This window comes from Podarcis pityusensis, assembly GCF_964106645.2.
Source record: "Podarcis pityusensis genome assembly, chromosome: 8".
Lineage (NCBI taxonomy): Eukaryota > Metazoa > Chordata > Lepidosauria > Squamata > Lacertidae > Podarcis > Podarcis pityusensis.
In genome coordinates this window covers 81,173,546-81,186,283 of record NC_138033.1, presented here as the reverse complement: position 1 = coordinate 81,186,283, position 12,738 = coordinate 81,173,546, and the positions used below count along the sequence as shown (strand labels likewise).

At 50.1% G+C, this 12,738-nt stretch overlaps 1 protein-coding gene across 2 annotated transcripts in view; it reads left to right on the top strand.

The window, feature by feature from the left end:
• The window catches only part of RAP1GAP (RAP1 GTPase activating protein), a 97,108-nt gene extending 85,117 nt beyond the window's left edge, over window positions 1-11,991 (top strand). The window contains exons 13-19 of one of the 2 annotated variants that reach the window (XM_081017433.1): window positions 939-1,048; window positions 2,194-2,307; window positions 3,339-3,462; window positions 4,708-4,810; window positions 8,111-8,214; window positions 9,094-9,142; window positions 10,019-11,991. In XM_081017433.1, the coding sequence (XP_080873559.1) occupies window positions 939-1,048; window positions 2,194-2,307; window positions 3,339-3,462; window positions 4,708-4,810; window positions 8,111-8,214; window positions 9,094-9,102 (564 nt within the window). In that variant the 3' untranslated portion in view covers window positions 9,103-9,142; window positions 10,019-11,991. The remainder of the gene's footprint in view (window positions 1-938; window positions 1,049-2,193; window positions 2,308-3,338; window positions 3,463-4,707; window positions 4,811-8,110; window positions 8,215-9,093; window positions 9,143-10,018) is intronic. The other variant, XM_081017434.1, reaches the window with a different exon arrangement.
• The last annotated feature ends 747 nt before the right edge of the window (window positions 11,992-12,738 follow it).

Genomic DNA, 12,738 nt, shown 5'->3' with positions numbered 1-12,738 from the left:
CGGGTTAAGAACTTTGCTTCAGGATGAGAACATAAATCGCACGGTGGCAGCACGGCAGCAGCAGGAGGCCCCATTAGCTAAAGTTGTACCTCAGGTTAAGAACAGTTTCAGGTTAAGAACGGACTTCCAGAACAAATTAAGTTCTTAATCCGAGGTACCACTGTACTGTACTATAAAATAAATAAGACAGTATTGTAGATGATTTTTAAAAATTAAAAAAAATTTTTTTTACCTGCACTGATGATACTTATTGTTTGAATGGGGGGCTTTTATTCATTTCCACAGTCACACAATCAGTCGATCAGTAGCTGAACTGGGTTCTACACAGTCACAAAAACAAATGAACCGAAAAAGCCTCAGAAATGAAAATACAAAATAAATAGCAAGAACAAAAGCGCCAAACTTAATCCGCTCCGGAAGTCCGTTTGACTTCCGAAATGTTTGAAAACCAAGGCGCAGCTTCTGATTGGTGCAGGCGCCCCGGAAACAATAGCTGACAGCCGCGTCAGACATTCGGCTCCTGGAAAATGTTCAAAAACCGGAACACTTACTTCCAGGTTTTCGGCGTTTGAGAACCAAGGTGTTTGAGAACCAAGGTACCACTGTAGTCCCTGTGGCTCCCACGCCAGGGAGCCATGGGAACTGTAGTTCTGGGAGAATACCATTTTGGGATCCCTGCTGGAAAACATGGTGGTAGTTATCCCTACCTATGACTCTAGCGTAGAAACACCTGCAAAGGCCTGTGATGGTGGCACCCTCTTGCCCACAAGATCCTACCGTACCTCTGTTTCTATGGCAGCCATTTTGTGGTGGCCAACTCGGTCCCAGTCGCTTGCCCTTTTTGCACCCTTCCCTGCCAGCGCCCTGCTTCCCTCCTTTTACGAGCGCATTGCCAAGTTTCTCTTTCTCTCTGCCTGATGGGCTTGCCTCTCTTCCAGTCCCTGATAGTCCCTGGAAAGAGCCCGACGCGGAAGAAATCGGGGCCCTTCAGCTCCCGGCGGAGCAGCGCCATCGGGATTGAGAACATCCAGGAGGTGCAGGAGAAAAGGTGGGGTGCAGGGGGGGCCCAAGTGAGGTGGAAGGGATGGAGGTGGGCAATTTTGCTGCTGCTTCTATTTTACTAACAGGTTCTTCTCATCTTGTCATTTTCTTAACTGTTTTTCAATCTAAACCTTGAGATTTATTTTTTTTTGTCCTAAAGTTCATCCAGGTTGCACTTTCCAAAGCAATACGAGAACCGCAACACAAAACCAACTTTTAAAATTTAGTTGAGATTCCTGCATTGAAGGGGGTTGGACTAGATGACCCTCCAAGTCCCTTCCAGCTCTGCAAATCTATGAAATCCGCAATTCTCCACATTTCGCAGGGCAGTTCTCCAGCCACGTAATGTGTACATATATATTCTGCATATCATTGCGTTAGGAGACGTCCCTTTGCAAAAATGTGTATATTGGGCACAATTGTGTACAAATGTGTGTATTTTAGGAGAAATTCACACTAACTGCTGTGCCAACTTTTAAATGCCCGGTGAAAGCTTTCCTGTTGTATACAGGCAATTAAGAATACCGTGGAACCTCGGTTTTCGAACGTAATCCATTCCAGAAGACTGTTCTGAGTTCCAAAACGTTCCAAAACTGAGGCGCAAAGGGCAGTCTGCAAATTCAATAGAAAAAAATGGAAAAACACGCAGCGGATGCTGTTCGACTTCCGAGGCGCGTTCGAAAATGGAAGCAATTATTTCTGGGTTTTGCAGCTTCCGAAATATTCAGCTTCCGAGACTCCTGAAAACCGAGGTTCCACTGTACATCCTTCCGCAATATTTAAATTATGCCTTTTTAAAACCTTTTTAATACTTTTTTTTATTGCACGGTTTTGCAATTTACTGCTGTAATTTGCTACGATGCTTTTTAATGACGTAGCTGTATATAAATATTTTTTTATTTTTTAAAACCCCACAACTTTTTGAAACAATAAAAATTCCCAAATATGGAGAACTGAGTTTAAGAGTGAAAAAAATGAGAAATCGAGGAGGGGTCCCAAAATTGACAGTGACTGTTTGCCTACTGCTAACTCCAGCCATGCTCCCACCAGTGCCCCCTCCCCAGCCTCACATGATCATGGCAACCAAGCCCTCCTCCCCACTCCCAAATTCTTTTGACTTGACCAGCAAAGCCAGCTGTATGTGCCCCACAGGGAAAGCCCCACCGGGACCCAGAAGACTCCGGACAGCGGCCATGTATCTCAGGAACCCAAGTCTGAGAACTCATCCAATCAGAGCTCTCCAGAGATGCCCACCACCAAGAACAGGTTGGCAAATGTCTCTTGGCATAAGGTTGGCTTGTTGGGGACGACAGGAGGGGAGCGTTTCTCCTGTGTTTGGGTCTTAGTGGGAGCTTCCAGTCAGGGCATCTGGTTGGCCACTGCGAGAAAAGGATGCTAGACTAGGTGGGCCATTGGCCTGACCCAGTTCTTCTGCTGTTCTTAGGTTCTTCATGCAGTGGGACGCAGGTGGCGCTGTGGTCTAAACCACGGAGCCTCTTGGACTTGCCGATCGGAAGGTCGGCAGTTCGAATCCCCATGACGGGGTGAGCTCCCATTGCTCTATCCCAGCTCCTGCCAACCTAGCAGTTCAAAAGCACGCTAGTGCAAGGAGATACCGTATTTTTCACTCTATAAGATGCACTTTTCCCCTCCTAAAAAGTAAGGGGAAATGTGTGTGCGTCTTATGGAGCGAGTGCAGGCGGGAGGCTCTGCTCAGTGCTCCATTTAAAGAGCCGTGTGGAGCGTGTGTGTGGCTCTTGGGGGCTTTTCCCCAAGGAGGGAGAAGGGCTGCCCCCAAGAGCCACACACACACTCCGCACACTCTTTAAAGGGAGTGCGGCTCTTGGGGGAGCCTTAGCCGCATGCAGTCTCTCCCCAGCAGGGGATGAAGGCTCCCCTTGCCTGGGAGAGGCTGCGCGTGGCTATCCCATAAGCCAGGACAGCCATCGGGATCTAGGTGCGTCTTATGGTCTGGTGCATCTTATAGAGCGAGAAATACGGTAAATAGGTACCACTGTGGCAGGAAGGTAAATGGCGTTTCCGTGCGCTCTGGTTTCCGTCACGGTGTCCCGTTGCGCCAGAAGCGGTCTAGTCCTGCTGGCCACATGACCCGGAAAGCTGTCTGTGGACAAATGCCGGCTCCCTCGGCCTGATAGCCAGATGAGCGCCACAACCTCATAGTAATGCAGTGGTACCACTGTGGGGGGGAATTATGCTCAGTCAACTCCTGAACCAGATTGCCTTGGCAGATCATGACAGATCACTGTCTTAGTTCTTCTTTCTCTCTCTCCTTGCAGACCAGATCCTGTAGCCCCCAAACCAGACGCCCTGCGCGATTTCTCGCGTTCCTCCTCCAGCGCAAGCAGCTTTGGCAGCGTGGCAGAAGAGCAGGAGGGGGGCCACGACGAAGACACTGGCATGGTAAGAGAGTCGGGCCAGAGCTCAGTACATGCGGGGAAGCTGCGATGGCGCTCCCAGCTGTTAAGGCTCAACAAAGCCCCGCTGCCCCTCCGGCTCATGAGGAGACCCTCCTTGGAGCCCGAAGAGGATGTCCTCTTCAGATTCTGGGGTGGGTCTCCTCGCAAGCCACTAGGACTCTCCAGGGGGCTCCCCAGCTCCAGGTTCCACTTCTGGGTTCCCGGCACCAGATGCACACCGTTGCATAATGCGTAAGTGCAGAGTTGTTTGGTTTTAAGTTCTGTGTGTTTGTAAGGTTGTCAGTAAGCACTTGATTTACTGTATTTGCCGGAATACAAGCCACACTTTTTCCCCAAATTCCAACCGTGAAAAGTTAAAAGGGCGGCTTACATCCGCGACCTTACGAAAATGGGCTTTTACGATATCGCTGCTGAAACAGACAAGCGGTAAAATGGAACTAAAAAAATTGTTTTATTGCCGATTTGCAAGCTTGAGACCGTTCATTTGCCATTTACGGGTGTGAGTACCTGAGGAATTGTAGCAACTGAACAGCGATTTGTGATTTTAGCAGTTGTAGGCCAACTTTTACGGGCTTGCGAGATCAAAGGCTTAAATTGGCTCGGAGTTACAATTCTACCAACTACAGCGATTTTCAGCCTGTAACCCAATTTTAAAGGAGCGGCTTATATTCGGGTATTGTCTCCCCCCACCCTTGAATTCTAAAGGTGCGGCTTATTTGCGAGTGCGGCTTATATTTGGACCAATACGGTATACTGTTTATTAAGAATAGTGCAGTAATTTCCCTTCTGTCTCCAGTCAAAGCAGCCGCTATGGAGAAATTATCTTAACACTCTAGACTGAGGTATACCCTGTGGATGGGAGATTAATAACATTTTCAGGTCTGTTTTGCTGCCATGCGGATGTTAAGCAGACAAGGCTTAACATCTGTTCATGCATTTGTCTTGGAAGACAACACTTTGCGATGGGTAATTGTTTTAAACATTCGTAATAAATGAATAAAAAAGTAAGAACTGAGATCGCAGGGAAATGGACTGGGGAACACACAGGTAGCGAGAATTCTGTTACGACAAGGATGTTTGCAGAATAAATGCCATCGGTTACAGGTGATAAAACTTGGCAATGCTTCTCTCACTCTCCCGTGCCATAGAAAAGGCCAACACTTGGCTACCTGGCCCCTTCTCCCCCACCCACCAACACTGTGTCTTCCTTTTTGTGTCCCCCCCGCAGGAGAGCCAGTCCTCATCAGGCACCCCCCACAAGCGGGACTCCTTTATCTACAGTACCTGGCTGGATGACAGCCTCAGCAACACCAGCGGGGGCAGCTCACCAGGTACCGGATTCCACTTTAACACCCCTCGCCGTTCTGCCCTGTGCAGTCCTTGCCTTGTCCACTGCAACACCCCTGCAAGGTGGGGCATGTGACCCCCATTTTGCATGCGCTGATCAGCGTTAATCACCACTTAATTATCTCTGTCGACAGAGTCTCAACAGAGATGACTAACCAGCCGTGTTGCCTCCCCGGAAGTCCTTAGTGCTCATACCTTCTAATATACACATTTTTGGCATGCTAAATTTTTGGCATTTTTGGCCCAACCCTTCCTCTCAGCCTAGCCTACCTCACAGGATTACCGTGCGGATTAATTGAGCTTTTCTCTAAGGTGGGATATAAGTGCAATAAATAAAACAAATAAATGAAATTTACGTTCGATGCTAGTCCTACTCAAAGGAGACCCATTGAAAGTGATGGACGTGGCTGACTTTGATTCATTAATTTCAGGGTGTCTGCACCGAGTAGGACTTATTTGAATGAATTTCCATATGATACATTCATTGATGTCTGTATATTGGTGCCCATTTCCCCCAATATATATTGATTTATTCTTTGCATTCATGTCTCACCTTTCCCTCCCCTCCCCGCAAAGGAGCTCTTTATTTAATCCCTACAACAACCCTGTGGTGTAGGTTAGGCTGAGAGGCCGTGGCTGGCCCCCAAGGCCACTGAGTGAGCTTCATGGCTGTGTGGGCAATTTGAACCCTGGTCTCCCAGGTCCTACATTACACTGGCTCCTTGTACACATCGTCTGGCGGGAGAGCTGAATTTGGAGAAGAGCAAAACCCAGAGAATAGCTGTGTTTTCCCTTCACGCATTGTTGAATTAGGTAGGCCCGTTCTTAAAATGCAAACCAGACCGAATTTCTCCACTGCTCCCATCCGGGTTTAATTAATCAACGATAACGAAAAGGGAGCCTACAGGTCTCTCTGTGTGTTATACGTTACAACCAGATGTTAACAGGTCCTGATGCCGCTGTGCTTGCCTCACCCTTCTTCCCATCTGTTCTTCCTCTCCCCTAAGGCACGGAGCTCATTGCGCTTCCTTTCCCAGGGATGGGGGAAGATGTTCTGCTCACGAATCAAAGCATCCTTTGCCTGCCTCTTGCTCTCCTCTTTGCCTCTTATTCTAAGGTTGCCAGATTTTTTTTCAAAGAATCCAGGGACACTTTTTTTTTTTTTTGAAAAGAGGGAAAAAATATTTTAAAAAAACACATTTTAAAAAACAAGTATTATCTTCTCTTCTGTGGTCTCCTCTGTCTCATGGCCTTCCTCTGGGCCTCAGCCTGTTCTCTTGAAGCTCTAGCTGCCATGGAGTAGGCTCTGGTTGGGCCTGGGCTGAGTCACGTGTCCTTGCCCTCCCGGTGCTCTCCTGCCTCTCCTTCTCAGCGGCAGCAGTGCGGCAATGTCAGGCCTCCCCTCTTTTTCCTCCTTCCTCTTTCTCTCTTTCTTTTCCTTCTCCTCCTCTCCTCCTTCTCTCTGCATCAGTTCCAGGGGTTTTACTGGCCCCGGAGCATCGTTGGGCAGGTGGCCAGCCACTCTCGCTACCAGCTCGATTTGGGTTGCGGGAGGGGGTCAGCGGTTCCCCCAGTTGACGCGCCAGGCGTCCCCGGTTCCTCCTTGGCAGCGGCAGTCTCAGCAGCCCGGAGCCAGCCTGGTAGCGCAGTTGGCCCTGGCTGGCTTCAGGAGCTGCCCGCTGCTGTGGCGCCCGCCATTTTGCCTCGCTGGAAGTCCCCATATGATGTGTCTTGCGCCATTGAACCAATCACGCAACATTCATTCCCTACTAATAAATCTGCAACACTTAAAATATAAATCCGGGGACATTAAATGAAATCCGGGGACAGATTTTGTCCGGGGACAGATTTGTAAATCCGGGGACTGTTCCCGGGAAACGGGGACATCTGGTCACCATATCTTATTCTGGAGGATCAATGTCAACTGACCATGCTGGTTTTGTTCTGCTGTAACACTTTAAGGCAGCGATGCTTCTGAATACCCATAGCTGGAAACCGCAGGAGGAGAGAGTTGCTCTTGCACTCGGGTCCTCTGTGCGGACTTCCAGTAGGGCAGAAGTCTTCAACCTTTTTTAGTCCACAGCTCCCTTGACCAACTACATCCTTTCTGTGGCACCCCAGTGGGGCTCAGGAGCCCAGTTAGGTCACACCTTGCCTCCCGAGCTGCCAGCCTCTTGCCCTTTTTTCAAACACCTTCCCTTGTGGAGTGTTCCCTAGGCCTCCTCTCCTCTCCCCTCTCCTTGGGAGTCCTCCAGGCAGCAGCCGCAGCCACTCCAGGTCTCTGAGCCACCTCAGCTCCTGCCAGCCAGCTCTTCTCTCTCTTTGGCTATCCCTCGTAGCCGAGTAAGATTGTCTTCCTTAAACACGGTTTTAACAGTGAGTGCGTAAGTGACTTTGGAGGCCAGTTCTGGATCCACACGTCCTTCCACAGTGGGGACATGGGTTTCCAGGTGGGAGTTGATCACGGTGAGGGTTTGCCAAGTGTGCCTTCCTCTTAGCACGTTTCTCCCTTTCATCCTGAGTTCAAGCGTTTTCAACAGTGGCGTAGCGTAGGTTGTCAGCACCCGGGGCAAGGCAAGTAATTTGCGCCCCCTAACCCGTGGATTTTAGTAGGGGCAGAGAGCTGTGAGTGCGAGCGCGCCCCCCCCGATGTTGCGCCCGGTGCGGCCGGCCCCCCCTGCACCCCCCACGCTACGCCACTGGTTTTCAAAGCCCATGACACCTTTGGTAAAGGCTGTTCTCCAATTGAAGCGCTCACAGGCCAGTGTTTCCCAGTTGTCGGTGTTTATCCTACATTTTCAAAAGATTCTTCTTTAAACCTCTTTTGTTGACCACCAGCATTACGCTTTCCATTTTTAAGTTCGGAATAGAGCAGTTGCTTTGGAAGACGATAATCAGGCATCCACACAACATGACCAGTCCAACGAAGTTGATGCTGAAGAATCATTGCTTCGACCCCTGGCCACCCCCAGATGGACCATTTGCCTGCGGCGCTTGAAGCCGGGGCTGCTGCAACAAGCAGCCGTGAAAGCCTTTGGGAGGCAGAGATGCAAGAGGGCACCCGAGGGGGGGGGGAAGGAAAGAGGGACAGAGGCCAGTGTTGCCCATGGTATCCCTGACCATCATTCAAAGCAAGCAACATGGCACACTGGTTAAAAATCACTGCCGTAGGGGAATCCAGTTGGCCACTGTGAGAGCATGGTGGGTCCCCATTTAGTCTCTTCCTAGTAAAGGCTATACTTAAGTTGTTATTTCCTCCCCTGTCCCATTCTCCATCTTTCCAGGCCCTTCTCGCTCTCCGCAGCCAGACCCCAGGAAATCTACGGACCCCTCTTGTCCAGAAATAAAAATCCAGCTGGAACAGTCCGAGCGGCAACCTCCCCACCTGGTGAGTGTGTGAGAGGACCGGGTATTCCACAGACCCAGACTTCCAGTTGCAGGGCAGAGGCCTGTGAGTGTCTGAAGCTGGGATATGGGAGGAGGCGAATAGGAGGCAGTGGCATAAGGTGGGGATGTGGATTATTTTCCTGTGGGTGCATTAGGAAAAGGACACCCTTCTGGTGTCTGTGGGACAGGGGCTGATCTTGCAGATGAAAGCGGTGGCTGACACATACAATCAACCAACACAAAGTTAAACTACGGAACTCCCTCCCACTGCATGCAGTGCTGGCCACCAACCTAAATTGCTTTAAAACAGGGTCAGACAAATTCAAGAGCTATCGATGGCTACCAGCCACAATGGCTCTGCCTCCACTGTTGGCGGCAGCAGTGCTTCTGAATCCTGGTTGCTGAAAACCACAGGAGGGGAGAGTGTTGCTCTTGCACCTGAATCCCGCTTGCTGGTATTGCATAACGGGCAACTGTTCAACCACTGTAGGAACAGGATGCTGGACTAGTTGGACTACTAGCCTGATACAGCAGCCGGGCTTTTTTATGTCCTTATGGAACCTCCGGGTTCAGAGGCAATCTAGATTTCTAGCTTCCTAGGGGTATTTGGCCACTGTGGCAACAGGATGCCGGACCAAATGGACCGTTGGCCTGATCCAGCAGGACAGTTCATATGTTCTTAAGCAAGAACTGATACAGCCGCTTGTACCCATGGAAAAGTGCGTCAGAAGGCACGAGGATTAGGGCAGGCTGGGAGGAGGTCGTGGGGCTCTGTCACCGTTGGTTTCCCCCTTGCACGAGCCGATCCGTTCTGTGGTTTCCCTCGACTCCCCTTGCACGTGGCCTTAATGTTCTCTTCCTTTCTGTGTGTCCCCCGCAGAGCTGCTAGCCCTCCCTGCCCAGCCTCCGTGGATGCCTCTCCCCACAAGGTCAGACCCTCTTTTGCGTCTCGGGGTTCACCCTGGCTCCCAATGCAGTGAGCAAGTCAGCAGGCTTTGAGCAAGTCTTCCCAGCCCCTCTCGGAGCAAGACCTATATTGCTCCAAGTCGTCAAAGGGGAAGGAGGGCTGCTTCCTCCCTTCCACTTCTTGCCTTGGTGGGGCTGGCATTTCCTGCCCCAAAGAACCCAGCCCCTTCCTTTGTGCCACCCTCTTGTGATGACCATGCGCACGTAAGGCATGTTCTCGAACTTAACCCTTTTCCTCCTTCATGTTTCCTGCCCCCCACCCCACCCCCCAAAATAGCTCCAAATAGCTCATTGGTTTTTAAGCAGAGGTTGGACGGCCACCTGCCAGGGATTTTTAGCGGTGATCACTGCATGGCGGGGGGGTCAGACTAGATGTCCCTTGGAGCCTCGTCCAGTTCTACAGCCCTGGGATTCTATTACCCTATTCCTTGTGGTCTCCACCCCTCCACTCCCTTCTCCACAATTAACCCCCAATCTTCCAATCCCATTTCCTATCCTAAAAGGGTCAGGATGCCTTTAGGGGGACAAGTACAGTGGACGCTTCGGTTGCGAACATGATCCGTGCGGGATGCACACTCGCAACCCGCAGCGTTCGCAAACCGCGTCTGAGCATGCACGGGTTGCGATTCGGCGCTTCTGCGCATGCACAAAGTGCGATTTAGCGCTTCTGTGCATGCACAACTGCCGAAACCTGGAAGTAACTCGTTCCGGTACTTCCAGGTTTCGGTGCGTCCGCAACCCAAAAAAAGGCAATCTGAAGCGGCTGTAACCCAAGGTATGACTGTACTGCATTTCCCATCTTTCCCAAACTGACTTCCTCATCCGCCCTTCCCCTACAGCACACGGCGAGGAAGCACAAGCTGAGGGAATTGCGGAAGGCCCCCATCTTCGTCACGGCACAAGACTACTGCCCGGCCAGCAAAGATGACCTGCCCAAGCCGCCGTCTTAAACAAGCAGCTGCCTCCCCCATCTCTCCTTCTGGTCTCTTTTGGCAGGGCAGCAAGGCATGCTGGGACTGGCCAGGCCTTGAGAAGAGGCTCTCGAGGTCCCTGCCTAATCTCCGTCCCTTCCATGAGCTGTGCTCGACACCCCCCTGTCTCACCCCATTATTAGCTCTGGCCCTCCGCGGACGACGTCTCGCAGCCAGCAGTGATGCCTGCCAGGCCCAACTGTGAAGCCAAGATGAGGACGTGGCGCCCTTTGAATCAAAACATGGACAATCACCCAACCACATCCAGATCTCCCCGGCCCTTTTCTGTGGCGGAGATCTCTGTTTCGCTTGTCTCTAGAAGCAAGGGGCCGCGGGGTGGCTCTGCGGCTCTGGCATCGCCATCAGACTACCTTGGGAGAGGGAAACCAGCGTAGAAAACGAACCAAGAGCTCAGCAGTCCGGATCGGGAGCCTGGAGAGAAAAACGAAACCTTGGGAACTTTCTCCAGCATTTCGGCACACCGGGGGAGTGGAACCAGAGACCCTGTCCCGGAAGCGCTGTGGCCGTGGAGTCTAAGCCGTTTTGTGGTTCACTAGAGGCTGGGACAGATCAACCACTCCTTTCTCCGTTTGTATAACAGCCATGCTCCCCGTTCCTGTGTATATATCCTGCCATCAGCTGCCAAGCCCATCAGCTGCTCTCCATCAGAAGTGGCACTGTGAATCCCACCTCCCTCTCTCTCTACAGCTGAGCCTTGCTGCTGTGCTCATCCACACAGTCCGAAATCCTTTCTTTCCTAGTGGCACATCTGGCAATAACGGGAGCCAGGGCAGAATCGGAGGCGGCGTCCGGGTAACTTTGCAGTAGGGTTCCCAAATATACGAACCCCCAAGACGGGGTGGATTGGCAGGGTTTGGGGGAACCCTCGCCCTCCCAGGCAACGCGTGACTCTCTCTCTTTCTCTCTTGTTTTTTCTTGAAGTTTATCCCAAAGAATAATTGACAATTGACTCTTTATTTATTTTTTTGTTGCCGCGGGACAGCTGACGTCCAAGGCACTTAGAAGAACAGCCAGTGAACTGCTTCTGTCCCATTTATCTCTCTTTTTTTGGTGGGGGAGCAGCAGCCCGTTCCACAATAACACCCTCCTCTTTGCATGCTGCGTGTCGTCTCTTCATCAAGAAAAACCAGATAGAGCCAGACAGAGGTTGCCCTAAACAAAGGGGGAAAGTCGGGATACGGGGTAGGGGTTGCATCGCCATATTCCCTAACGGGAGTTTATTACTCATGGCAGGACACTCTGGGCTGCCTTTGGATCGTTCCCTCCAAACTACGGCCAGTCTGCATCCATGCTGTACAGTTTTTCGGGGTGGGGGGTGCATTGTTCCCTTGCAACCTCCTTTCCTGGCTCTCTTCTTCTGAACCTGCCAATGTGCAGGACCAGGGAAAAATATGTGCCCGGATCCCATAGTACTTAATTTCAACCCGCCTTCTTGTGACTAGATAAATCCTGTGAACGTCTGGGCCCATTTGCCATCTGTGTCACGTGTGTGTGTGTGTGTGTGTGTGTGTGTGTGTGTGTGTCCCCCTCCCTTCCATCCTGCCGTCCTCTGTTTTCGTTACTTTATTTTTTAAAGATGCACAAAAATCCATGAATTAATGTTCAGGAACTAAGGTTTCCTTCTCTCTCTCTCTCTCTCTCTTAATTTTTAAGCTCCGAGGTTGTGTTGGTGTTTCCAGTGACATATGTATAAAAAAAAAAGACAAAAATGAGAGATCTATTTATCGCTATTGTAAGAAGACTCTATTTGTAAAATGCTTTTTAAGATATACAGGCTGTAAAATAAAACGAGAAATCCGTGCGTTTCAATCGCTGACAGAGCTGGTGGGGCCTTGTGCGTTGTGTGTGTTTGTGGGGAAAGGGCAGGTGTGGGGAGGGAAACCTACTTATTTATTTCACCAAAAAAATAACGTGCCACTTGTTAGTAAAAAATTTTTTTAAAGTCCTCAAAGTGGTTAACAAAAAAAAGAATAAAAACTATGAAATTATCAGTTAAAAACAAGGATTTAAAAGTAGAATTGAAATCATCGGTAAGCTAAAAAACATATTAAAACACATGCCAACATTCTACAGTGTGTTTGCCTAAGCAAAATTGTTTTTAGCCGACCCTGAAAGCACAGCGAAGGCGCTTGCCTACTGTCAATAGGCAGGGAGTTCCAAAGTGAGGCTGCTGCCACACTAAAAGATTGGTTTCTTACAAAGGCAGAATGGGCATTTCATGGCAGCTGTAACAGGGCTTTTTCTGTACTTCCAAAGGGTTTGATGAGATTTTGCTGGGTTGCCACAAAGAGAGCTTTGTCGCTACAAACCAAAAGCCCTGCTTAGTCAAGCAGCCACCTCTAGAAGTCCAAGGGGGAAGCTGGGGGTGGTCACCATCCCCCGTGGTTTGGCTTTTGGGGATTATTATTATTATTATTATTATTATTATTATTATTATTACCCCACCCATCTGGCTGGGTTTCCCCAGCCAATCTGGGTGGCTCCCAACAGAATATAAAAAAACAGAATAAAACACCAAACATTAAAAACTTCCCTAACCAGGGCTGCCTTCAGATGTCTTCTAAAAG